Source organism: Mastigoproctus giganteus, chromosome 14 (assembly GCF_048544385.1).
Source record: "Mastigoproctus giganteus isolate SK-2022 chromosome 14, ASM4854438v1, whole genome shotgun sequence".
NCBI classification, from domain to species: Eukaryota; Metazoa; Arthropoda; class Arachnida; order Uropygi; family Thelyphonidae; genus Mastigoproctus; species Mastigoproctus giganteus.
The window spans coordinates 6,754,783-6,782,439 of record NC_143588.1 but is presented as its reverse complement, the minus strand read 5'-3'; the positions used below and the strand labels follow the sequence as shown (position 1 = coordinate 6,782,439).

Genomic DNA, 27,657 nt, shown 5'->3' with positions numbered 1-27,657 from the left:
CAAAGAAGCCCGGAATGTCAGATGACACATGTCGACGATGCCACCTGGCCTCAGAAACGATCCAACACCGAGGTGCAAGGTGATCACCCAGACTGAGTACAGTCGTAGACACGACCATGTAGCCAGGATAATACATCAGAAGCTAGCGAGGAAATACCAGTTGATCAAAGAAAGTGTACCATACTACAAGTACGAACCCCAGGCAGTACTAGAGACTCGAACCCACAAGTTGTACTTGGACGCGCCATAATAACGGATAATCCCATCCCGCACAACAGCCCGGACATAACCTTTGTCGACAATATGGAAAAGGCTACCTACTTGCTTGACATAGCGGTGCCCAATACTAGCAGTGTCTAGAAAACCCATGTTTTCTCTTTCGCTCTCGGCGTTACTTTTCTTCCAAACAGCTGCTCACTCTGTATAAATCGCAAATCCGCCCTGATATGGAATATTGTTCCCACATTTTTTGGGGCACCACTGCACATGGGTGGTACCCCCAAAACTTCTCTCAGGCTTCTTGATTCCATTCAAAAGAGGGCAGTTAGGTTAATTAATGATTCATCTATAACAGAGTCTCTCCACTCACTGTCTCATAGACGTACTGTTTCTGCTGAATGCCTTTTCTACTGATACTTCCATGGGCACTGTTCTTCTGAATTGGCTTCTATAATTCCCACTCTCTCTTTCAAAACAGTCCGAACACGTGCCGCCACCAGCCAACATCCATTTACTGTCCAACTTCAAACTCACAGAACGAACTTTTCATCTTCCTCGTTTATTCATCCAACTGCCGTTTTCTGGAACAACCTTCCTTCGTACGTATTTGCTGAAAATTACAGTCTACAGAAGTGCAAGTTTTAATACCTCTCGTGTTTGGGGTTTACATAAAAAAAAAAAAAAAATGTGGAAAAAATTAGGAAGTACACGAACCTAAGACACGAGATCAAGGAGATGTGGCATAGGCAAGAAGTATCAATCATCCAAATCATCGTGTGAACCACCGCTATGGTACTAAAGACTGTACATAGCAACCTAGCAGCAATAGGTTTCCCAGAGAACACCTACAAGGAACTCCAGAAAGTCGCAATCCTGAACACCTGTAGGACAGTTAGAGATTTCCTCGACCAACAGTAACACCAGACATTACAACCGCCCTGTGTACCTGGTTGCAGCACCCGTCACGGAGTGGAATCCCCCAATCAGTGAGGAAAAAATATATAAGAGAGCAACAATAATAATAATTGATATAGTATCGAACAGTCAGATTTATGCAGTAGCGCATCTAGCAGTGCATATTTTAGACAGCGCCTGTGGCAGGTGCCTCACTTGCGCACCCATAGTGCTGGCCATGCGTAGATACATCCATTCATTTTCTGCAAAACTCACAACTCTTTATTAATAATTTTAAAAAAGTAATCGGACAACTTGCTGTTCTGTCAACTATGAAATGACATTTCCTCTCTTGTTTACACATATATTATATATGTTATTTTTCTTATTTTAATATTGTACTGTTTTTTTTTTTTTTTTGTGAGAACGAAATATTTTTCAGCCCCGACGTAGCCAGATGGACAAGCTCTCCTGATAGCTAAATTCAGTAATGATCCTATTCATTATGAAAATCTTAAAATTCTTTTGACCTATTCATTATGAAAATTGTAAAATTATTTTGACCTATTCATTATGAAAAGTGAAAATAGTTAGTCGTCGCACCGGCGTGTAGAAGTGGCTACTTTTCAGCGATATATGTCTGAAGAAAGTTAACTATGACAGGAAATTTTGAAAGTGATTTCTGAAAAAAATCGAATTAATTGGTATTGCTGGTTGTATTGTTGATATTTGGAACTTATTTTTCAGAGTGATTCATTTTATTATGTAACTCTGTAAGTTGGCCCTTTTTAATTTAGAATGTTAGTAAATACGTCTATTACTTATGAACAGAACATTTTTTTGTAAGATTGTCAGTATATCGAAAATTGCGGGAATATTTGAATATTGTAATTCTGGTTTGACAGATTATATCTGTGAAATATGTCTTTGTCAGTTGTGTAAGCTTTCTGTACATAATTTTTGTAAACCCACTCGTCCATGTTTGTGGCTGTTGCGAAGCAAACCCCCATTTTATTTATTTATTATTTATTTTGTTTGTTTTTGCTTTCGGAAGGTTTGATGTTCCGTTGCCTGTAATGATATTTTGGGAAACAGTTGTTTTAGTGTTAGTAGTGGGAATGGATGCAAGAAGCTTATCTAGCATTAAACCAACTAATAATTTATGTAACAAATTTCTTTATCTGAACAAGTTTCCTTTAAACAAATTTAATGGTAGTTCCTTCAGTTTGTTCAGCCCACGCACTTCTCCCATATGGGAGAAGTGGGTAGGCTGAACAAATTTTGTTCCTACAATCGATCCTACCAACTGTGCTACTCACGAGGGCGATTGTAGGAACAAAATTTGTTCAGCCTACCCACTTCTCCCATATGGGAGAAGTGCCCCCCCCCACATACCAGGTGGAAAAGACTTGAGTTCGAGACCCGTCGATGACGGGAGGAATCTTTATGGGCCTTTTTAAATAAATAAATAAATAAATTTTCTGTTTATACTCCGGGACGACCAAACGGTCAGAGGAGTTCACAAATAGACAGAATACAAGAAACAGCACCGGATTCAGTAGTCACGGGCTTGAACCCCGGTCACTCAAGGTACGTGTACTTATGCACCCGCGCGCCTGACTACTAGGCAACGGCAGCCTTTTTATCACAACATGGTTGAGTTAGTTGGTCTCAGTGAGGGGACCGAATGGTTTATTTCTCCCAGAAACTCTGTTTTTAGTCCAGCAAAACAGAAAAATCGCCCTCAGAACACACGCAATTTACAGACAGTACACACAGAGCAATATGGCTGAGTTGCCGATGCTCCTAAAACCCTACTACTACTAGTTTCAACAATCAAGTTTGAAAGCAAATTTCTGCGCATTATCCTGCACCCATCTTTCCTTATTTTCAATTTATGCTCCTTTGTGTGTCATCTAAGCAAGAAGGATGCTATCAACCATTTAGCTTACTTAATCCTTAAACCACTCAGATCCTCTCACAGGTGCCTAGTTTTCAGACACTGCAATTTTGTAGAACTGAAGTCTATCTTGGTAAGAGTACTCTTTGTTTCCCCCTTCTAATCCGCATTACCCTTCACCCATTCCAACAGAAATTAATTCAATGTTAAAAATGTTTTAACCCAACCTCCTCTTCGTGTTAATGTAATGGCGTCTGCATTTGTAACTTTGTGCGATACACAAAGTGAGATGCCAAGGGTTAATGAGAAAAATAAACTGATATTAAATTGATTAATCCTTAGCTGGAAGACAAGAATGCAAGACATTTCTTGCTTGTGCTGGTTTTACTTTATTCGTTATGAAAATTTCAGTACCTTTCCATCATCCACCTACTGACATGTTTTGTTTTTGTGTAATTAATGTTAATATTCTGCTTGTGATATCATGAAGCAACAGAAAGCATAGTATATAATAATTATGTAATTAATAATTTTTAAATAATTTTCTTTTATATTTATTTTTTTTTTTATACAAACTGCTAATATTTATTCTTTTAAGATTTGATAAAATTGATAAGATATCAGTATGCATATGTTTTTTCATGAGTTCTATAGCACTTTCTATAAGACAAAGTAAAAAAGATAAATTAAAACTTTTCAGTAACAGTTCAGTACCATGCCATATAGTTGAAATATAATCTTACTGTACCAAATATTTTTTTTTAACAAAGTCTGCAAGCATCAGATGAAAAAAATCATTTCAGTTTATGAGATGGCATTGTGAGTATTTACCTTTTTTTTTTTTTAATAGTTAAGGTTACTATAATAATAAAGAGTTAAGGACAATAAGAATATAATATAAATAAAAAAGACATTGCTTGCTGCAATGCCTATTTTATTTGTCCTTGTACTTATCTCCTGCTTATCTTCATGATTGATTTCATCTTTTTAGCCAGATTCAAAAAAAAAAAAAAAAAAAAAAAAATCTACCACCAACAACACCACTTTTTAGTACACCAAAGGATGAAGTGTCCCTATTTAACAGTTGGTCTAATTAAACAAGTGGAAATAACATTTACACAAAAACCTCAGTTTATCAAATACTGTGCATTTGATAATCTGAAGTGGCTTCAATTTATACACCATAATACAAATATAAGTTATGGTCCTAACATTTACACAAAAACCTTCAGATTATCAAATACTGTGCCTTTGATAATCTGAAGTGGCTTCAATTTACACACCAGAATACAAATATAAGTTATGGTCCTAATGATTATTTAGTGCTGATTAAGTTGAAACCAAATGAGGTTAGGCAAGCTAAGTCATATTATGATGTCTATGGCAAAGAAAAGCAGTATAGACTTTTATGCTTTTATTTACAGCAGAAGGAAGGGATTGAATAACATTGGGCCACTTGATGTCAATAAGTTAACTGTTGCTGACCCTGCTCAGGTTGCTGACAAATTGAATCGGTATTTTGCATCTACATTCACACATGAGGAATTCTTTAGGGGAGTGGATGCCAGAAGTTTATCAAACTCCAGTGGGGAGCTGAATGACTGTAATAACTGAAAGGAAAGTGGAGGAGGAATTGTTGAAGCTGAACATAAAAAAGGTACCTGGGGTGGATGGGATCTATATATTAAGAGAGGCAGCAAAGGAGGTAAGCAAGCTTTTAGCCATAATTATGAGGACATCCCTGGATTTAGTGGTGGTCCCCATGGACTGGAGATATGCAAATATATCCCAATTCATAAAGGCAAATCAAAAGGTGACATGAGTATTTACAGACCTGTTAGCTTAACATCTGTTCCAGGAAACAATGCTAGGAGTATAATAAATAAATTTGATGAATTTGAAGTGCTGGTCAAGAAATCAAATGCAACATTGTTGGGATTTCAGAGACTTGGTGTCACTCAGATATAGGAATGCAGATTTTGAATATGGGGAGTACAAAGTATACAGAAAGGACAGACAGGATAGAAGAGGGAGATAGGGGTTATGCTCTTAATAAACAAATAAAAGCCAAGGTAGTGCATCCAGTTGACATGGGTGGCCAGTGCAATGTTCAGTCATTTTGGCATGACATAAGCTCTGAGAAAGCTAAAATCAGAGTAGGAGTGTGTTATAGGCCTAATGACTCGGATGACTGCAATGGACAACTGTACAGAGAAATACAGAGCAAGTAAATCAGATTGTCTTATAATGAGGGATTTTAACTTCCCAGATATTGACTGTAACTTGTGGCTTGATCATTCACAGACCAGCAAGATTTTGTGGTCTTGAAAATTGTAATCAGCATTCAAGGAATTAATCATGAAGCTAATAAGCTTTTGTACTATGAAATATCCTTCAATTATCATCCTAAATAGATGTCACATGGATGACTTTTTCTGCAGCAGCATGTTAGAGAGTCAAAAGTGGAGTAAAACCCTTGATCTGCTTATCAGCAGTGATTATTCATGCATTAAGAATCTGCAGATAAAAGAACTAATAGGTTGCAGTGATTACAGTGTATTGGTTTAAGATTTACTTAAAAATGTAACTACCATCAATGGTAAGGGGAAGGGTTTTTGCTTTTATAAATGTGATTACAGTGATCTCAGACAGTTTTTAAATCCTATACAGTGGCCCAACTGATGATGCCACCATCAGCAAATTCTAAATGAAAATTGTAATCAGCATTCAAGGAATTAATCATAGAAGCTAATAAGCTTTTGCACCACGAAATATCCTTCAATTATCAGCCTAAATAGATGTCATATGAACTGATGAAACTCGTGGCAGAGAAGAAAAATACATGGATCCATATAAATTGTCAGGTGACAAAGAGTCCCATAGTAGATATAAACTAGTCTGTAATCAAGTCACAAAGGACGTTAGGGAAGTGAAGGCAGCTAAGGAGAAATCTTTGGCAAAGGATGTAAAAAAAAACAGTAAAGACTTTACTTATGTAAACAGATAGAAGGAAGGGGATGAATTAAATTAGTCCACTCAATATTGATGGTTTGACTTTGATGACCAGCTCACATTTCTGACAAACTGAATGAGTATTTTATATCTCCATTCACATGGGATGAATTCTTTCTGGAAGGGGATGCGAGAAGTTTATCAAACTCTAACAGGGAGCTAAATGATTTTGTAATAACTGTGAGGAAGGTGGAGGAGAATTTGCTGAAGTTAAACATAATAAAGTCACCTGGGGTGGGTGGGACTATCTAGTTATATTAAAGGAGGTGGCAAAGGAAGCAAGCAAACCCTTATGAGAGCATCCTTGGACTCACGGGTGTTCCCACTGCCGTGAGTCCAAGCATGGAGATGTGCAGATATATCTCCAGTTTACAAAAAGGCATCAAGCAGTCACACGAGTAACTACAGAGCAGTTAGTTTAACTTTGGTTCAGGGGAAATTAATGGAGTAACTAGTTAAAGAAGCATTGCAGGATCATATAGACAAGCCTGCAGTAATAATTCAGACACAGCATGGGTTTGTCTTGTCTGACCAATTTCATTGGTACTATGATGTGATCACAAAGGAACTGGATGCAAAAAATAATTTTGTTGTCATATACTTGAATTTTAGGAAAGTTTTTGATACTGTTACACATGGAAGACTACTGTACAAATTGGAGCAGTATGGCATTAAGGGCAAGTTGCTACAATGGATGAAAGGATGGTTGAGTGGGAGAAGACAGAGTAGTAATCAATGGAGACTGCTCTTTGTGGACTGATGTTATTAGTGGAGTCCCCCAGGATTCGGTGTTGGAGCCATTGTTGTTTTGTATATTTATCAATGATATTGATGAAGGTATATCAGGCATAATGTCGAGTTTGCAGATGATACAAAGGTTGGCAGGGTTGTTAATGACAGTAATGGCAGTGTGCTACTGCAACAGGATCTAGAAAAGTTGGGCTGAGAAGCGGCAAAGTACTGCATACAGGTAGCAGTAACCCCAGGGAAGTGTACCAACTTGTGTGGTAAGACACAGGATAGTGGAGAATGAGAAAGACCTGGGGGTAATTGTTCAGTCAGATATGAAGTATTCTGAGCAGTGCAGACAGGCTGCCAGAGCAGCTCATGGGTCTTGTCAATGATATATTGGAATTTTGCCAACAGGGATAAGGAGGTGATTATACCTTTGTATAAAGGCAGTAGTCAGGCCACACTTGAATACTGCATACAGATCTGGACACCCCATATTAAGAAGGATGAGGAGTTGCTAGAAGGAGTACAGAGAATGTCAACAAGACTGGTGAGAGGAAAGTGGGGTGCTCCTACCAAGAAAAGCTTAAATTCTGCAAATTGCAGCATCTGGAGGCTAGGCACCTGTGAGGTGATCTGATTGAGGTGCATAAGGTCTTGAATAGTTTGAGCAGGCTCAATGCTGATGGGATTCTTCCTCTTGCTCAGATTACGAACCTGAGGAGGCATAAACTTAAATTGAGGAGACAGTTGTAAAATAGATGTGTAGAAATTTGCTTTTAGCCAGCGGCAGTTGACACATTACTCTGGGGTAGTAGTAACCCCAGAGTAATGTACCAACTGTGTGGTACTACACTCAGGGTAGTAGAGAATGAAAAGAACCAGGGGGTAATTGTGTAGTCAGATATGAAGTTTTCTGAGCACTGCAGACAGGATGGAAGAGTAGCTCATGGTGTTTTGTCAATGATATACAGGAATTTTTCTAGCAGGGATAAGGGGGTGATTGTCCTCTTGTGTAAGGCAATTGTCAGGCCACACCTTGAGTACTGTATACAGGTCTGGAGGCCTCATTTTAGGAAGGATGTAGAGTTGCTGGAATGAGTACAGATAAGAGCAATGAGATTGTTGAGTGGAACAAAGGGTTGCTATTACCAAGACAGACTTAAGTTCTGCAAATTGCAGCATCTGGAAATGCTGCAATTTGCAGAATTTGCAAGCTCAATGCTGATGGGATTTTCCTCTTGCTCAAATTACTCACCTAAGGGAACATAAATTCAAATTGAGGAAGTTCAATTGTAGAATAGATGTGTGGAAATTGGCCTTTAGCCAGCAGGTGGTTGAGAGTTGGAACAGATTTCCATCTGTCGTAGTGAAGGTTAAAAACTTAAATAAGTTAAAGGCAGAACGAGACAAGCATTTGGAGTGAATGGATGGGTTGAAATGGGAAGGGTTTTTTTTTTTTTTTTTTTTTTTGGCTAATATTATATAAGCTTGCTTTCTTGCACCATTTGTCTCTGCTAATGCTAACTTATTCGATTTCCTTGTTATCTATTTCTATCTTGTCTGTTTTTCTTTGACTTTTTTTTCCAGTAACCATTATTTTTTGTGTTAATTTTGAGCCCGTATTCTAAGAAAACTTCTTCCATTACTTCTATTGTGTTTTTCAAATCTTCATTTTCCACTAGTGCCACTATATCATCTGCAAAACATGAATTGCACCTATAGTCCTCCTATGTTTATTCCTTTGGTTTTACACTTCTTTCTTTAGTGCATCCATGTACAAGTTAAATAGTAATGGTGATAATGCACACCCCTGCCTAACTGCTTTTCTTATCTTGGCTATTACTTCATTATTTTTAAATTAAATTTTTGTTATTTGATTTTCATATTTTTTGATGGCTCGTTGGTTTCGCCAGTCAAACTGGGCCTTCTTCATGACTGAAAAGCTTCTCCCAGAGAACACTCTCAGATGCTTTTTCTAGGTCAATAAAAGTTATGTGAGTGGTTTTATTTATGTTTATTCTTCGATTTACAATTGTGCATAGTGCTAAGATGGCTTCTCATGTTCCTCGTCTGTTTCGAAAATCAAATTGATCTTCGCTTAAAAACTGTTCTGTTTTCGGTTTAATTCTGTGTTTTATTATGTTCAAAAGTATTTTGGAGCATGACTAAGCAGACTGATGATGGTTTGGTAGTTTTTACACTCTGTCACATTTCCTCTTTTCGGCAGTGTCACTGTCCAGCTTTGAAAAAAGTCATCCACATCTTTTCCTTCTTCATAGACTGCTTTTATGATATTCAACATTTCTTTCCTGTTTTTGTCTCCCGCTTTTTTTTTTTTTAGCCATTCAGCTGGAATTTTATCTATCCCTACTGCATTTTCATTGGTAATTGGCCCCAAACGATCCTCTTTTACTTCATGTTTGGCCTCCATGATTTCTTAACTTATTTGGTTCCCATCATAGAGGTCTTCCAGGTATTCTTTCCATCTTATTGTGATGTTTCTATTTCTAATCAGTAGTTTTCCATCTTTATCTCTTATTACAGTGCTTTTGGTTTTAGGGTCTTGAGTATGTGTGGCAATCATCTTGTATGCAATGTCAATTTTTCTGTTGTTTAAATTGTCTTCAACTTCCTTGCTTATTTCATCCATCCACTTTTCCTTTGCCCTTCTTCATTCTTCGATCATTTTATTTCTTAGTCTGCTGTACTGTTCTTGTCCTTTGGCTGTATTCTTCTTTCTGGCTTTGTTTCTTTCTACAGTCAGGTTGAGAATTTCACTTGTTATCCATGGCTTTCTTGGTTGTAGTCTCATGTGTTCAATTACTTTGTTTGCTGTCTCTTTGGCCGACCGGGCTAGCCAGGTGGGTAAAGTGCCTGCCTGGCAACCCAAAGGTCGCGGGTTCGATTCCCGCCTCGGGCTTGGATCAAAGTACTGCAAAAACCTTGGGAGGTGCACTATGGCCACAGAAGCCGATGCGCCAACAACTACCAAACAAAAAAAAACAACAAACAGCTGTCTCTTTCACTAACTTCCATTCAGTCTGTTTTTTTTTTTTTTTTTTTTTTTTTTTTTGTTTCAAGTGTTGCATCTGTTTCTTTCTTAAACTTTTCTTCCACTTTGTGTTTCTATTTGTCGCATTAATAACTTGCAAATGTGTTGCAATTTTCAGAATCGAAGAGAAGCTTGTTTGCTATTCATTTTATTTGAAATGTGGAATGATATTTCACCCATTTGTGAGAAAATTTCATTATTCATATTATACAAGTGGGAGTACTGTGTATAAAGTATGCCAGTTGGTATCTACATTTAAACAAGCATTTAAAAATATGTTTTCAATATTAAAAAAATTAATTATTCATAGATGTGTTCACTATAGTGTTAAAATAAAGGGTGGCATAAAAAAATCAACAGTTTTGAATTATTTCTTGTTTATTTTTATTATGTAAAATGACATAATTTATGCAGTGATTCTCCTGCTCACAAGTCTTAATATTGGCAGTGGATGATAAATTATCCGTGTTGTCTATTTATTGTGTCTGCTATGTTAATTAGTCACTGGCCTAGTTAGCCATGAAGAGCAAATTGTTACTCTGTTTATGTCAGTGTGAGTTTTGGTGGTAATAGGCTCCCCATCCATCCTTTCCCCTTTCTCTAATTACAGTAAAGTGAAATACTTTTAAAAATATCCTATTCTGGTTTTAAATATGAAGCACACTGATTACAAAGTGCCATAAACTCAATATCTACTATTGATTATTGCCCTTTTTCTGGCTCTATTTTTGTGTTGATTATTCTAACTTCTGAACTACATTTAATAAGGTTGAGTTAACTGAAAGTGGAAGGCATCTTACTCTTCTTGAGATGATGCATGCAAGCAGACAAATTGAAATGATGAGTGCAGAATAGTTATGTATAAATTTTGTTTTCAATCAGAAAGTAATCGATTTTTGGCAAAACTTCCGACTAGTGACTGAATTGTTGAAGTGAGTAAAAAAAAAAAAAAAAAAACAACAACATTTTTTTCCCTTTCTGGCCGATGTCCACTACTAGCGATAGTGGACCTTTCCTGCCTTGTATGCCATAGGAAAAAAGAAAAAAAAAAAAAATAGTAGTTTCTAATAAGAACTTTATTACTATATACACACTGAGTGATCACTGAATTATGACCACCCCTATGAAAACTGAATGCGACCCGTTGACCACATGAGGTACGAGAGTGCGGAATTAGTTGACCTACGTACCATAGATAAGGTGTCTATGGTTCAGTAGGTAGTAAAATTCCAAGTGTGATGGGTAAAAGGAAGGATTTATCGGACTTTGATAAAGGATAGATTGTGGGAGCTCGATGAGCCAGACCTCGATTTCCCAAACGACTGAACTGGTGGGGTGTTCAAGAGCCACCATTGTTAAAGTGTACCAGGACTGGCGTCAAAATGGTTAAACGACCTGACAGCAAACCCGCAAAGGTCAGCGAAAGGTTGATGTTAGAGGTGAGCGCCGGGTCCAATCACTCATACAGGTGAACAGGCACAGCATGTTGAAGAGTTGACTACCCAATACAACATGGGCCAACCCGGAACAATATCTGGCATGACTATGCGTCGCATGCTCGCACGTATGGGCTATACCAGCAGACGATCCCTACAGCGTCCTCTCCTAACCAAGGTTCATCAGCGTAAAAGACTCGCCTGGTGCAAAGAGCATGCAAGTTGGACGTTAGAAGACTGGAAGGTGTGCTGGTCAGATGAGTCACGTTATTTACTCCACACTGTGGATGGTCATGTACGGATTTGGCATCAACAGCATGAGGCTCTTTATCCATCATGCATGGTATCAAAAGTGCAGGCTGGTGGAGGCAGTTGTATGGTGTGGGGCATGTTTCACTGGCAGGAACTTGGATCCCTGGTGCATGTGGATCAACGTATCACTGGTCTCCGCTATCGTCAACTGCTTGCTGACTGTGTACACCCAACTACATTACACTTTTTCTCGAATGGCGATGATGTCTTCCAAGATGACAGTGCGCTGAGCCATCGGGCATTTGATGTGCAGGAATGGTTTGAGGAACACAGTTCTGACTTTCAGCATATATTGATTGGCCGCCTCCGTAGCCAGGTGGGAAGGAGCAGCAGTGCGTAGCACACGCTTCTTGATTAGACCGGGGTTCGAGCCCGTCACCACCAAATACGGAGGATGCGGAAAGGTCAGGTATATGACCACCGTATATCCCGGAGCAATATGGCCTTAGTTGCTAATGCTCCTAAAAAAACCAAAAAGAAAAGAAAAAAGATATATTGATTGGCCTCCGAACTCCCCCGATATCAATCCCATAGAGCACTTGTGGGATGTAAGGTTTATTCGTGTCAGACGGCACCTGGGATTTCTCGCATCTCCGTGTGTGTTTCGCTGTATCAAGGACAGTACACTGTCAAGCCAGAGACTTGAAAGTGTGTGGGCCGTCTCTGTGCAGTATGATATGTTGTGCCCATTGTTTATCCGGCTTATTGGCCGCCAGGCCCCTAGTGGGGCCCGACGTTGCCCATACCCTGCCACGTGGAGACTAGCCGGGTGTATCCAGTGTCACAACAAATTGCTCTGGCAGGTCCTGCAACCTAGTTTCCTGGGATTTCAGTGGCTAGGACCTATTTAAAAAAAAAAAAAAAAAAAAAAAAAAAATTATGTGTTTGACGTTAATGCTTAATGGGATTGCTGTTAGGAAATCGCTGGTTGGGGTTGAACGCTAAAGAGGTGTGTTAAAGGCCTAATAGGTCAGGCAAAATTTTGATGTTATTAAATTTAGATATGTGAGGCTATACGCTAGATAAAAGCTAATAGTGTTAGTTGTCTTAGAAATTTACATGAAGCCAGTAGAATTTAGATGTTGATTAGAATTTGGCAGCATTGTTAAGGGTGTACTCGGTTGATTTAGTGAGAGAGGGGGGAGACTGAAGACTGGGGGGAAAACAGATAGAAGAATAGGGACGATAGAGTAGGCATCCCCAAAGAGGTCAGTGGAGACGAGCCCCACCAGGCGAAGTATGGAGGGTAGGTAGGGAGGAGAGGAGACAGAGATCCATCTCCTCCCTCCTCTGCCTGGGGATGGGGTTTTAAAGGGAACCAAGTTAAGAGTACCTAGTTCAGATGGCCAATGGCATGTTGGCAGCAAAGCCGCAGAATGTCTTCGTCGGTGTCATGTCCAAGGAGTGTCGAATCCAGTATGAAGGTCAAGCTGCCCATCCCGCTCCGGGGGTGGGATATGTTAGCTGGCAGTGGGGAACCCACCAGGCGAGGGGGTGGGGGAGAGACACATTTACTTCATTCATAATCTGCATTCTCACTCTACTTGCATTCTTTTTTTTTTATTATTATTATTATTATTATTTTTTAATACTTTTTTCTTATTTTATAATCTTTTTTCCAAGTTTTATATATATATATATATATATTTTTTTTATTTATTTATTTATTATTATTTTTTTTTTCACTCAACTCATTCATCTTTTTCTCACACACCAGGAAGGGATGCAATGATGTGTAGTGTAAATTTAAATACTAATTAAAACTAGGGTTAGTGTGTACTTAACTGTAGCATTTATGGTTTATGTTCTTTTTCTCACACACTTAGGTGCCTCCGTAGCCAGGTGGGAAGGAGCAGCAGTGCATAGCACATGCTTCTTGATTAAACTGGGGTTCGAGCCCGTCACCACCAAATACGGAGGATGCGGGAAGGTCATTCAGGGAATGACCACCGCATATCCCGGAGCAATATGGCCTTAGTGGCTAATGCTCCTAAAATCCAAACAACAAACAAACATTTATTCGACTCTTACTTTCTGCACTGCATTGTCTGGGCACCTCAACTTACTGTTATTCTTCAGTTGTGGTGCAGCCCTAGCCACAAGTTTTTTTTTTTTTTTTTTTTTTTGCAGGCCAGGGGAGAATGCAGTAATAGTGTTTATGTGGTTAGTAAATGTTTGTTGGTACAGTATATATAAAGTAATGTAAGTTATTTTTAACTTTGCATTCTTTCAGCCAATTACATTTGCTCTTCCACTCATTCCCATTCACTCTCTCTTTCCCTCATGCTATGTCACTCTTTCTTTCACCAAAACTGCCATTTCCCTTTTACCATAATTCCTAGTTCACTCAGTGCCCAGCCTATTTATTTTATCTTTCATTTTTATTCATTCATTCTACATTGCATCTCCTTGCTACTAGCTTACTGATATTTTTCAGTTAATCTGCTTCCCTGGCTGCCTGTACATCTCCCTCCCCTACATGGTTACTTATTTGGTGTGGGGCCCTAGGTTCCTACACATGGCAGGGTAGTCCTGGGGAGTTTTGTTATGTCAGATTTATGTCAGGGTGCAGAATACTGCTATCCTAACAGTTTTTAAGTCATCGTCTGGGCATGGTGGGAAACCTGGGCAATTTTACTATTGATTATTGTTTAATTGCTGGAGGGGACTGAATTGCCATTCTTTGCATTGCTCTGCGTATTTTGAATACTTTCTGTGTGAAAGATGTAAAAACTTTATAATTTTGCTCTTCTATGATGAACGGATGTTCTTCTCCCCTGGGAAGGGGACCAATCTGTACTGTTAGCTCTGTTCTGGGGATAGAATGTGTGCCCAGTCTTCACTTTTGCCACAGGTGCAGTTTGGGTCATCGGTCAGGTCTAATGAGGTTAGTTTCGCCTTTAGGGAGCCGTGACCTGTCAATATAAATGTTGTAAAAAGTCCAGGGGCATACCACTTAGGTGGCTTTGGGCTAACCATTGGCACCCGTGGCAGAAACCGTTTGGTAACCAGACCTCTGGTTTCCTGCTCCCACTTTGTTTGCCCTAGCTCGTGGAGCTTTGTGGCTATTCTCTTTCTTTCATCATTGAAGGTGTTGGTTGTATCAAGGGCTATCCCCAGAAATTCTGTGGGTATGCCCTTTTTAAAGCTATAATATAAGCCTCTTTTGGCTACTTCCAGGTAAAGTGGGAGAGTTCCGGCCAGCAACTGTAGTGCAGGTGTGCCTACTGTGTGACATGCTCTTGTAATAGTGAGTAGTATTGCCCTTTGTATCGATTCTAATTTATTCCTATTTCTTACTATGGCCGAGCGGATGAACCACCCACTGGCTCCATAGGTGATAACAGGTAGGAACGTTGCACGGTATATGATTGCCAGGGTCTTTCTTTTGAGTCCCCAGTCAGCTCGACTGATCCTGGCAATCATACCTGCATAATTTCTCACTTTCTTCGCCAAGTAGATCAAATGGGGGTAAAAAGTTAATTTTGAATCAAAGACCACTCCAAGATATTTTAGTTCTGTCCATTTTTATAGTGGTTGTGTTAATTTTGATTTGTGGACGCCTTCTTATGTCCAAATCGCCTTTTAGAAGTATTTGTTTGGTTTTTTCAGGTGATATTTTGAGCATGTGCATTTGTGCCCACTCCTGCAGCTGCAAGAGGGCGGCATTTGATCTTTGCTCTACACCCACTCGTGAGTTACCTTTTACAAGGAAAATCATGTCATCTGCAAAGGCCAGGCTTTCCACGGGACCCAGATCCAAGGCCAGAAATTTGTCCAGAACAATGTTCCAAAAGAAAGGGCCAAGGATTGAACCCTGCGGGCAGCCTTTATTCACAGAGCGTGTCAATTCCTGGAACCTTGTGTGTACTGAGACACTTCTGTCTGTAAGGTAGCTGTTTATTACCTTATAAGAAGTTTTGTGGGGGCATTTGCCTGGCGAAGTCTCCTAAGGACACTAGGCCACCAGAGTGAGTCAAATGTCCCAGCAAAGTCAATGGAGATTGCTAGCATATGTTTCTCCTCTGTGTTTTTAACTGTTGTTAGTAGGTGGTGCATGGCATCCTCTGTTGAAATGCAAACCTGCTTCTGTGTAATATTGAGCTAATCTGCTATATATTAGTCTTTCATATATTTTCCCTAGTACAGGGAGTAAGGCTATTGGTCTATATGATTTGGGATCAGTAGGCAGTTTTTCAGGGTTTTTGAGGATTAATCTTAACACAGCTTGTTTCCATATTTTTGGGAATATACCTTCTGTCATACAGTTATTATATAGTGCTATTTCTGCTAATTTTTTGATAATCTCAACCTCTAAGAGGTCAAAACCTGGGCATTTGTTGTTTTTGGTTTTAGATAGTGCTATTTCTAAGTCTTGTATAGTGAACAGAGGTTCAATATTGGCATTGTCATATTCAGTGTTTTCTTTTATAATGTCTAGCTGGGTGGGGGAATAATTTCCAGTTTCAGTCTGAATGATACTGTCTAGGATGTTATTTACAGAATCCACCCAACACAGGGTTGGGGTTCCATCTGGTTTGACAGTAGTTTCTAAGACATCTCCTCTTGGCAGCTTGTTGGTCACTATTCTGTAGACAACTACCCAAGGTTATTGTCTCTCAGGGTTATTGTTTCGAGTAGTTCCCACCAAGTGCCTCCAGCATTCCCTTTTCTTGTCTCTTATGAGGGCTGTAACTGATTCCTGAGAGTTCTATAAGAATCTCTCAGTGCATCCACCTCATTTTGTGGCCAAGATGTTCTAGCTCTTTGAAAATGTCTCCTCGCCTGGTGTACCCTACTTCTGAGTATAGTCAGTTCGGGGCACCACCAGGGAACTGTCTGCTTCCTCGTTTTTTCCCATGGGATAGACAGGGTTGCTGTTTTTGTTAAAATGTTTGTCATAGTCAGTGTTTGCTCGTCCGGGCTACAGTTGCCTGATCTAGATCACTCATTTTCCTGTTTTTGCAGCTCGGCTGCTGTATGTTCTGCAAAAATCTGCCAGTTTGCGTTTTTAAGGTTATACCTTTTGATATCCAACAGGGAGTGTTGGGTTGTTTGTAATTGCCTGTTTAGTTTGAAGGAAATGGTTCTGTGATCTGATGTGGTCCACGCTGGCTGGACACACCAGTGTGTGATTTTATAAGCTATTGAATTGGTGGCAAGAGTAACATCAATGTCACTCTCCCGCATGGTATTGCTAAAAGTTGGGAGGTTATTTGGTTGGTTTAGCACTTGAAAGGGTTTAGCACTTGATAGTCTAAGAGTATCTGGCCATTGTGTGTGCCTGCTCTGTCTTCTGTACTGCTATGCCATAAGGCTGACCGGCAGTTGGCATCAGCACCTACTATGATATTTGCAGTAGGTAGCAAGTTTGTGACTACTTGTAGGTATTCAATAGTTGGATTTATATCTTCACGTGGTCTGGAATATAGCGAAATAATGTAAAACTGTCCTACAGCACTGGTGATATGGGCACACAACTCCCACTGGGGAGCAGAGGTGACCCACCTTTGTGACTGTAAGGTCAGTATTTTTAACTACTATTGCTGTAGAAGGGACACCTGAGGTGTATTCTATTATTTTATATCCTCTTGGGTATTCTTAACCCTACCCATATGTGTATAGGGTTCCTGGATTACCAAGATATCTATATTATTTTATTCCAATTCGAGTTTGATCTGATCTACAACGGCTCTTGCTCTTTGAGCATTCAATTGGACAAGATTTAGAGCCCTAGTCACATTTACGTTTTCAATCTTGCCCATAGTTGGTTCTAGATTGAATACGTTTTGCCATTTTTTTATAACTGGGGCATTTATCATCCCTGATACTATGTGTATAGTCAGTCAGCTGTGCTGCCTTGCAGGTAGCACATTTTGGCTGCTGAGACTTATTTTTGTAATCATGGCCAGTTACTGCACAGTGACCACAAACAGGTTCTTTCTGGCTGCAGTCTCTGGCAATGTGACCATATTTATGGCAGTTAAAGCAACTTTGGATAGGGAAGTGTTCCCTAAATCTATGACTGGTCCAGCTAGCATAGATTCTCTGTTGTCCCTGCAATACCTTCCAAATTTTTGGTGTAATTTCTGCAATTATGTTGAGTTGTCCATTCATTTTGTTTTTTGTTGCTCTTTTCAGCAGGAATTAAGCAGCAAATTCATCTATTGTCATTTCATTGTTAAAGTTTTTAAAGTAGATATCCATCATGAATTCTTTTTCTATTGCTGACACAGGTACATCAAAGATTATAATATTAGGGTTTTTCAGGGAGCAAGCCCAGTTTTTCCATCTCAGGATGGTTTTCTATTTTTCTTAGATCTTCTTTGCTTGCTACCTCGATCAGGACTCCATTATTCCTGATTTTCCGCATGTGTTTTATCTTTATTTCTCTCAGATGAGGCCTCAACTTTGTTACCACTGTGTCCTTAACTGCCTCACTGGTTTTATGAGTAGAGTCACTTTTTGCTTTCAGAATAATAATGTTGTTTTCCTTGTTTATATTAGGTTGCTTAGTAGCTGTTTGTTTTGCTTTAGTTATGTCCTGTTTGCCATTAACCTTTGCACATTGGGCATAGGTTAATGTGTTCATTGTTTTATAGTTCTCCTTAGTTGTAACCTCTAATTTTGATTTTAACACTTGGTTCTCTGTGTTTAATTCAATCAGGTGCTGCTCAAACAGTGACCAACAGTTCATTATCTGCAGCCTAATTGCAGAAGTAATCCTGTTGGTTTGCTTGTGCATATATTCTTCTAGATACACTCTGGTTTCCTTTGCCTGTTTGATAGGGTCAGTCAAATTTGTTAGGTAGTCTAGTTTTAGTTCTTCTGTCTTTTGTTGCATCTCTGGAATTTCTATAGTTTCTTGGTTTTTTCCTTTCCTGCCCTTCTTAATACTGAGGAGGCCAGCTATCCAGTTCATTTCCATTTTCCTCATTAACAGGGGCTTTCTCCCTGAGCACTCTAGCTTCACTTTCAGAGGAGTCTTTTAAGTCATTGTCCAGAATTTTGTAATTATTTGATTTTTCAGCCATAATTTCTGCATTAAATTCACTTTCGTAGCAATAAGTCAATTTCTGACGTTTTAAGTAGCGGTTTGAGGTACTTATTTCCAGTGTAGGCCCCCTAGAAATCAGAAAGTGCGATTTTCCAGTTTTGCCGGGAAACGCCTGTAGACAAAGAAAACTAAGTATAAGTTAATTCTGTCAGTAATATTATATTTTCCATACAAAATAACCTTATTACAAGCAGTTTGAAGTATAATATATTCAAATTTTTGGACTTTTGAGACGTACTCAAATCAGTGGCTATGCCAGTGGGCTCGCTACCGCTGAAGCTGTAGCAATCGTGCTGAACAAAAACACTCTCAAAAGAGCAAAAATAGGCAAATACAATCACAAAAATTATTCTTGCCCGACTTAATTTACTTACCTTCATCTGTGATACTCTTCAAACCTGAAAAATCCATGTTGTAATACTTGCCTCAATCGAAGATCACGCAATATCATCATCAATCGTCGTCCGCCGTTTACATCAAGTTGCACTTGTAGGACACTATGCAAAGGCATATCAGGCATCTGGATACACCAGTCACCTCCATACCTGCATTGCTAGCCACATTACACACCATCTTGTTTGGCCATACCTACTGAACACTTTCGACAACTTGTTGAATCAGTTTGTTTGTTTGTTATTTGGTTTTTAGGAGTATTAGCAACTAAGGCCATATTGCTCCGGGATATGCGGTGGTCATTCCTTGACCTTTCCGCATCCTCTGTATTTGGTGGTGACGGGCTTGAACCCCGGTCTAATCAAGAAGCGTGTGCAACACACTGCTGCTCCTTCCCACCTGGCTACGGAGGTGCCTGTTGTTGTTGAATCAGTGCCACGTTGGATAGCTGCTGTACTGAGGGCAAAAGGAGGAGCTACAAAGTATTAAGTAAGTGGTCATAATTCAGTGTAATTCTGCACAGTTACACGTACTGTGATTTTCACTGCCATATGCATTAATGATGACTGATAAAACAAATTTATCTTGTTTTTTTTTAATATAGAAAATATTTTGATGTGTCTTCAAATAAAAATAAATACTTTTTTTTTATAAGATAAATTTTATTTATGGATGTCTGCATGCCTGAGTGTTTTCCAATATGGGCCAGCGATTCACCATCATTGCCATATATTCGTTGTTTTGCAAACAGTTATGCCAATACTGCTCGTATTTAACAGGTCAAAACAGCAGTTAGTATTAGCATTAGTAGAGGCATTTGATGCAAGAAAGCAAGCTTATGCAGCATCAGCCAAAAAAAAAAACCCCAAATAAATAAATAAAAAATAACCACTTCCACTTCACCCCTCTGTTCGATCGAAATACCTGTCCAGCTGAGCCTTAAACTTATTTAGGCTATCAACTTCCACGACAAAGGATGGAAGTCTATTCCACCAACCAACCACCCGCTGGCTAAAGGCAAATTTCCTCACGTCTATCCTACATCAGTCTTTTCTCAATTTGAATTTATGCCCTCTCAGATGATTATTCTGAGCAAGAGGAAGAATCCCATCAGCATTGAGCATGCTCAAACCATTCAAGGCTTTATACACCTCTATCAGATCACCTCACCGGTGCCTAGTCTCCAGACACTGTAATTTGCAAAATTTAAGCCTTTCTTCGTAAGAGCACCCCTTTGTTCCATTCACTAATCTTGTTGCCCTTCTCTGTACTCGTTCCAGCATCTCTACATCCTTCTTGAAATGAGGCCTCCAGACCTGTATACAGTACTCTAGGTGTGGTCTGACCATTGCCTTATACAAGGGAATAATCACCTCCTTATCCCTGCTAGAAAAATTCCTATATATCATCGACAATACACCATGAGCTACTCTTGCAGCCCATCTGCACTGCTCAGAAAACTTCATATCTGCCTGCACAACCACCCCCAGGTCCCTTTCATTCTCTACCACTGTCAGTGTAGTACCACAGAGTTGATTCGTTGCTCTGGGGTTGCTGTTTCCCATATGTACTTTACATTTGTCAATGTTAAACTTCATTTGCCACCTCTCAGCCCATCTGCTCAACCTTTCCAGATCCTGTTGCAGTAGCATGGTGTCAGTAGTGTCCTTGACAACCTTGCCAACCTTCATATCGTCTGCAAACTTGGACATTAAGCTTGATATACCATCATCAATATCATTTATAAATACAGAAAACAATAATGGACCCAATACTGAACCCTGAGGGACTCCACTAATAACATTAGTCCACGATGAGCAGTGTCCATTGATTACCACTCTCTGTGTTCTCTCCCCTCAACCATCCCTTTATCCATAGCAGCAATTTGCCTCCAATGCCACACTGCTCCAATTTGTGCAGCAGTCTTCCATGTGCAACAGTATCAAAAGCCTTTTTAAGATCCAAGTATATAATATCAAAGTTATTCCCTGCATCCAGTTCTTTTGTGACTGCATCATAGTATCCAATCAAATTGGTCAGGCAAGACTTCCCCTTAACAAAACCATGCTGTGTCTGAGCTATAACTGAAGTCTTGTCTAGATGATCCTGCAGTGCTTCTTTAACCAGTGCCTCTATTAATTTTCCAGGAACAGAAGTTAAACTAACAGGTCTATAATTACTTGTGTCGCCCTTTGATCCTCCTTTGTGAATTGGGGTCAAATTTGCACATCTCCAGTCCATGGGTACTTCCCCTGAGTCCAAGGAAGCTCTCATAATTATGGCTAAGGGTTTGCTTACTTCCTTTGCTGCCTCCTTTAATATAACTGGATAGATCCCATCCACCCCAGGTGCCTTTCTTGTATTTATCTTCAACAATTTCTCCTCCACTTTACTCTCAGTTATTACAAGATTCTCTAGCTTACTGCCAGAGTTGAATACACCTTTGGCATTCCCCTCGCTGAATAACTCCTCAAGTGTGAATGTCGATGCAAAATATTCATTCAGTTTGTTAGCTACCTGAGCAGGATCATCAACAGTTGACCCACCGATATCAAGTGGACCAATCTGATTCATCCCCTTCCTTCTAGAGTTTACATAAGTAAAGAACTCTTTGCTGTTTTTCTTTGCATCCCTTGCCAAAGATTTCTCGTAACCTGCCTAACCTCCTTTATAACTTGGTTACAGATCAACTTGTGTCTATCATAGGCTTCTGTGTCACGTGTTAATTTGTATGTATCCCATGCATTTTTCTTCTCTGCCATATGTCTCATTAGTTCATATGACATTCACTTAGGCCTAAACCTTGAACAGTATTTCTTAGTTGGTATGTAAAGCCTAGTAGCTTCCAAGATAAGTTCTTTGAATGCTTCCCATTTTGAATTTGCTGTTGGTAACATCATCAGTTGGTCCCACTGTATAGAATTTAAATACTGTCTCAGTCCATCGTAGTCGCCTTTCCGAAAGCAATAACCCTTCCCTTTACCCCTAATGATAGTTACCTCTTTGAGTAAATCCCACTTCAGCACACTGTGATCACTGCCACCTAGTGGTTCATTTACCTGCAGATTCGTAATGCATGAAGAATCACTACTGATAATCAAATCAAGAGTATTACTCCCTCTAGTTGCCTCCCGAACATGCTGGTGTAGAAAACAATCATCCAATAAATCCACAAAAGCCTTGCTAGTGTGTGAGTGACCAGCCCCAAAATTCCAGTCAATATCTGGGAAATTAAAATCCCCCATTATAAGACACTCTGATTTACTGGCCCACTCTATTTTCCTGTACAGTTTCTTATTATACTCATCAGAGTCATTAGGCCTATAGCACACTCCTACTCTCAATTTTGATCTCCCAATGCTTATGTCACACCAAACTGACTCGACACTGCACTGTCCAGCGATGTTGACTGGCTTCACTTCCTTGGATTTTATGTATTTCTTAACTAATAGCATAACCTCTCCTCCCTTCCTACCCTGTCTATCCTTTCTGTAGACATTGTACTCCCCAAATTCCAGTTCTGCATTCCTTATATCTGTGTGACACCACGTCTCTGAAATCCCCACAATATCTGCCTTTGATGTTTTGAGCAATACCTCAAATTCATCAAATTTATTTACTAAACTCCTAGCATTGGTGTACACGCAAGTATACATGCACCTGTTCTTTTTCTTAGCTACCCTAACACAACCTATGTGTTTATTTGTACCCCAATGATTCCCAGCAGTCTCTGAAATATCCTGTATCTTATTTTCCAGGCTGCGGCTCATTCAGAAGCAGTGCAAGGATCACTTTCACCTCTGCCAGTGGCTACTGTTAATCTATTAGTCCTTGTATCCCCCCAATCTAGCAGTTTTCCGACCCACCTAACACTGCCTCGATAGCATCAGCAAACATTCTTGCACCCTTTCTATTTAAGTGTACCCATCCCTGTAGAAGCAGTCTCTCCTTTAACAAGTATAGAACAGGCTGAAAAAAATTCTACCCCTTGGGCCTTGCACAATCCTTCCAGGGCCGAATTGATCGACAGGGCTCTCATCATATACTCCAGTTTGAAAACATCTTTAAGATAAACTACAATACAGTTGGTACTATTGTTGCAACAAACTTGCAGGAGGTGTAGGGGGCACAAAGACGAATTGGAATCACATTGCATTACAGGGTCCGAAATGCCTTCGTCATGCGGTAGAGGACGTTGAACGGGAGGTCACGTGAACAGCGATCCCGCTGGAAGTCAGCATTTGCGAACCAGTTCCTGAGGCAGTAGGATGGACGAGTATTCAAATGGTGAACTGGCCGACACGCACCTCGTGTATGGAGCTGCGGACTGTAACAGGCGCGCCGCTCTGTGCTTGTACCAGGAACGTTTCCCGCAGAGGCATGCTCCTCATCATACGATTTTTGCAAGTGTGCACAGAAGGTTACGTGAGACTGGTTGTTCCGTGAGAGGTACCATGAATCGAGAGCGAACGACGAGGATGCCCAGACAATGTCCTACATCTTGCAGAAGGCAATCCGAGCGAGTACTCGAGCGATAGGCCAACGATTGGGTATTTCCCAATCCACGGTATGGAGGATACTGTCAACAAACCAAATGAGTTCATACCATCTGCAACGCATCCAATCATTGGAGCCTGCAGATTATCCACTCCGGAGGACTTGCTACTTGGTTTCTTCAACAGAAATGGTTCGCAAATGCCGACTTCCAGCGGGATCGCTGTTCACGCGACCTCCCGTTCAAGGTCCTCTACCGCATGACGAAGGCATTTCGGACCCTGCAATGCTATGTGATTCTGATTCGTCTTTGTGCCCCCTACACCTCCTGCAAGTTTGTCGCACTGGTAGTGAATCACCCTGTATAGTGGAAATAATAGTTTGTACTATATTTGCTGAGACCATTGTGCATTCATAAAAAAATACAGGTGTTTTTAGGTGAATTCTTTATTTAATGAATGTTTTTTTAAAAAAAAAAATTCCAGTAAGATTATTAATTAGCATAATTATTAATTATGTAAATTATACATAATTTTATCTATAAGCATGCAGAGTTATTGCATGCAGCAATAATTGTGCATGCTTATGACATATTAATATGTTTTATTACAACCAAGATATATATTAATTTTTTTTTTTTTTTACTCTAGGATTTAAGGTAAAATGAAGAATTACATAATTGATATACAGGAAGATATTTTTAGCTTGGGATTTGCCCCTTTTGAGTGGTGTGCCAATCTGTTAGCAATAGGAACAGCATCAAAAGTCAAAATATTTAGTTTAAAGCTTCCTTCACCAGTAAGTTCATATGCAAAATATTTAATTGAAATTTATTCATATATAATTGAAATGTGCTGCTATGGGGTCTGAGATCAGATAAACATAGTATTACAATTTCAAAATAAATGCTATTTCAAACAAAAATAACTGTTTTAAAAATGAGTTTAACAAAAAAAGAAATTAGCAGATCACACCTAGATTGGTGTGATCTATTAATTTTTTAAATTAAATTTTGGATAATTGGATACTTAGATTTTTAATATTTTAGATAATTGAGCACAAATTAATGATAGAGTTCTCTAGAATTATTATTATTAGCCATATGATGCAAGGAAGCCTGAGGCTTATGCTGCACCAGCCAAAAAAACTTTCCCAAGTTACCCTGAGAGAGAGAGAGAGAGAGAGAGAGAGAGAGAGAGAGAGAGAGAGAGAGAGAGAGAGAGAGAGAGAGAGAAAAGAGAAAGAGAAAGAGAAAAAGTCAGCACCCCTACCCAATACACTGATAATATACATTGAGTGATCACTGAATTATGATCACCTACCTAATACTTCGTAGGTCCTCCTTTTTGCTCTCAGTACGGCAGCTATCTGACATGACATTGATTCAACAAGATGTCAGAAGTGTTCGGGAGGTATGGCCAACCAAGCTATGTGTAATGTGGCTAGCAATACAGGTATGGAGGTGATTGGTGTATACAGATGCGTGATATGCCTTTCCATAGTGTCTCACAAGTGCTCTATGGGATTGATATTGGAGGAGTTCAATGGCCAATCGATATGCTGGAATCAGAACTGTGTTCTTCAAACCATTGCTGCACTTCAAGTGCCCGATGGCTCAGTGCATTGTCATCTTGGAAGACACCATCGCTTTTCGGGAAAAAGTGTAACATAGCGGGGTGTACACAGTCAGCAAGCAGTTGACAGTGGCGTAGACCTGTGATACATTGTTCCACATGCCCCACACCATACAACTGCCAACATCAGCCTGCACTTTTGATACCATGCATGATGGATGAAGAACTTCATGTTGTTGACGCCAAATCCGTACATGACCATCCACGGTGTGGAGTAAATAATGTGACTCATCCAACCAGCACACCTTAGCATTAGTAGAGGCATACGATGCAAGAAAGCAAGCTTATGCAGCATCAGCGGAAAAAAAAAAAAAAACTTCCCATTTCATCCCTCCATTCGTTCCAAATGCCTGTCCAGCTCAGCCTTAAATTTATTAAAGCTATTAGCTTCCGCAACAAAAGATGGAAGCCTGTTCCACCAATCAACTACCCGCTGGCTAAAGGCAAATTTCCGCACATCTGTTCTAAAATTATCTTTCCTCAATTTGAAATTGTGCCCCCTCAAGTTCTTAGTCTGAGCAAAAGGAAGAATCCCATCAGCATTCAGCTTGCTCAACTCATTCAAGGTCTTATACACCTCAATCAGTTCACCTCGCAGGTGCCTACACTCCAGGCGCTGCAATTTGCAGAACTTAAGCCTTTCTTGGTAAGAGCACTCTTTGTTCCTCTCACGAATCTTGTTGCCCTTCTTTGTACTTGTTCTAGCAACTCTACATCCTTCCTAAAATGAGGCCTCCAGACCTGTACATAGTACTCTAGGTGTGGCCTGACCATTGCCTTATGGGATTATCACCTCCCTGTCCCTGCTAGCAAAATTCCTATATATCATTGGCAAGACTCCATGACCTGCTCTTGCAGCTCGTGTGCACTGCTCAGCGAACTTCATATTTGGCTGCACAATTACCCCCAGGGCTTTTCACTTTCCACTTCCCTGAGTGTAGTACCACCCAGTTGGTACCTTTCTCTTCGGTTATTGCTACCCATGTGCAGTACTTTGCATTTGTCAATATTAAACTCTAGTTGCCACTTCTCAGCCCATTTTCCCAACTTATCTAGATCCAGTTGGAGTAGCATACTGTCATTACTGTCATTAACAATGCTGTCAACCTTTGTATCATCTGCAAACTTGGACATTAAACCTGATATACCTTCATCGATATCATTGATAAATATGCAAAACAACAATGGGCCCAACACCGAACCCTGAGGAACTCCACTAATAACATTTGTCCACGAAGAGCAGTGATTACCACTCTCTATTGTCTCCCACTCAACCATCCCTTTATCCGTTGCGGGTTCGAATCCCGCCTCGGGCTTGGATTAGAGTATAATGCAAAAACTTTGGGAGGTGCATTATGGACACAGACGTCGATGCGCCAACAACTAACAAAAAAAAAAAAAAAAAAATCCCTTTATCCATTGTAGCAGCTTATCCTTGATGCCATACCTCTCCAATTTGTACAGCAGTCTTCCATGTGCAACAGTATCAAAAGCTTTCCTGAAATCCAAGTATATGATATCAAAATTATTTTTACCATTCAGTTCCTTTGTGACCACATCATAGTAACCAATCAAATTGGTCAGACAAGACCTCCCTTTGACAAACTCAAGCTGTGTCTTAACTATTACTGCAGTCTTGTCTAGATGATCCTGCAATGCATCTTTAACCAGCGATTCCATTATTACCGCCGGAACACAAGTTTAATTAACAGGTCTAGTTACTTTTGTCACCTTTTGAACCTCCTTTGTGAATTGGTGATACCTTTGCACACCTCCAGTCCATGTGGACCTCCCCTGAGTCCAAGGAAGCTCTCATAATTATGGCTAAGGGTTTGCTTACTTCCTTTGCTGCCTCCTTTAATATAACTAGATAGATCCTTTCCACCCCAGGTGCCTTCCTTATGTTTAACTTCAACAATTTCTCCTCCATTTTGCTCTCCGTTATTACTTGTAGTAGTAATAGTAGCAGTGGCATGTAATGCAAGAAAGCAAGTGTATGAGCTTATGCAGCATCAGCCAAAAAAAAAAAAAAAAAATCACACCATTCCCTCCAAATGCCTGTCCAGTTCCTCCTTAAATTTATTCAGCCTATCAAGTTCCACAACAACAGATGGAAGTTTGTTCCAGCAATTAACCACCCGCTGGCTAAAGGCAAATTTCCGCACATCTGTTCTACATCTGTCTTTTCTTAATTTGAATTTATGCCCCCTTAGGTTCGTAATCTGAACAAGTGGAAGGATCCCATCAGAATTCAGCGTGCTCAACCCATTCAAGGCCTTATATACCTCAATCACATCACCACACATGTGCCTAGTCTCCAGCCACTGCAGTTTGCAGAACTTAAGCCTCTCTTGGTAAGAGGATCCCTTCATTCCCCTCACCAATCTTGTTGCCCTTCTCTGTACACGCTCAAGTAAATCTACATCCTTCCTAAAATGAGGCCTCCAGACCTGTACGCAGTACTCAAGGCGTGGCCTGATCATTGCCTTATACAGAAGGATAATCACCTCCTTTTCCCT

At 39.8% G+C, this 27,657-nt stretch overlaps 1 protein-coding gene across 2 annotated transcripts in view; it reads left to right on the top strand.

Annotated features, from left to right (window-relative positions):
- The first annotated feature begins 1,685 nt into the window (after positions 1–1,685).
- Nup37 (nuclear pore complex protein Nup37) overlaps positions 1,686–27,657 on the top strand; it is a 106,200-nt gene continuing 80,228 nt past the window's right edge. The window contains exons 1-2 of one of the 2 annotated variants that reach the window (XM_090389323.1): positions 1,686–1,817; positions 24,155–24,302. In XM_090389323.1, the coding sequence (XP_090245449.1) occupies positions 24,168–24,302 (135 nt within the window). In that variant the 5' untranslated portion in view covers positions 1,686–1,817; positions 24,155–24,167. Of the gene's footprint in view, positions 1,887–24,154; positions 24,303–27,657 lie in introns of both variants that reach the window. The other variant, XM_090389324.1, reaches the window with a different exon arrangement.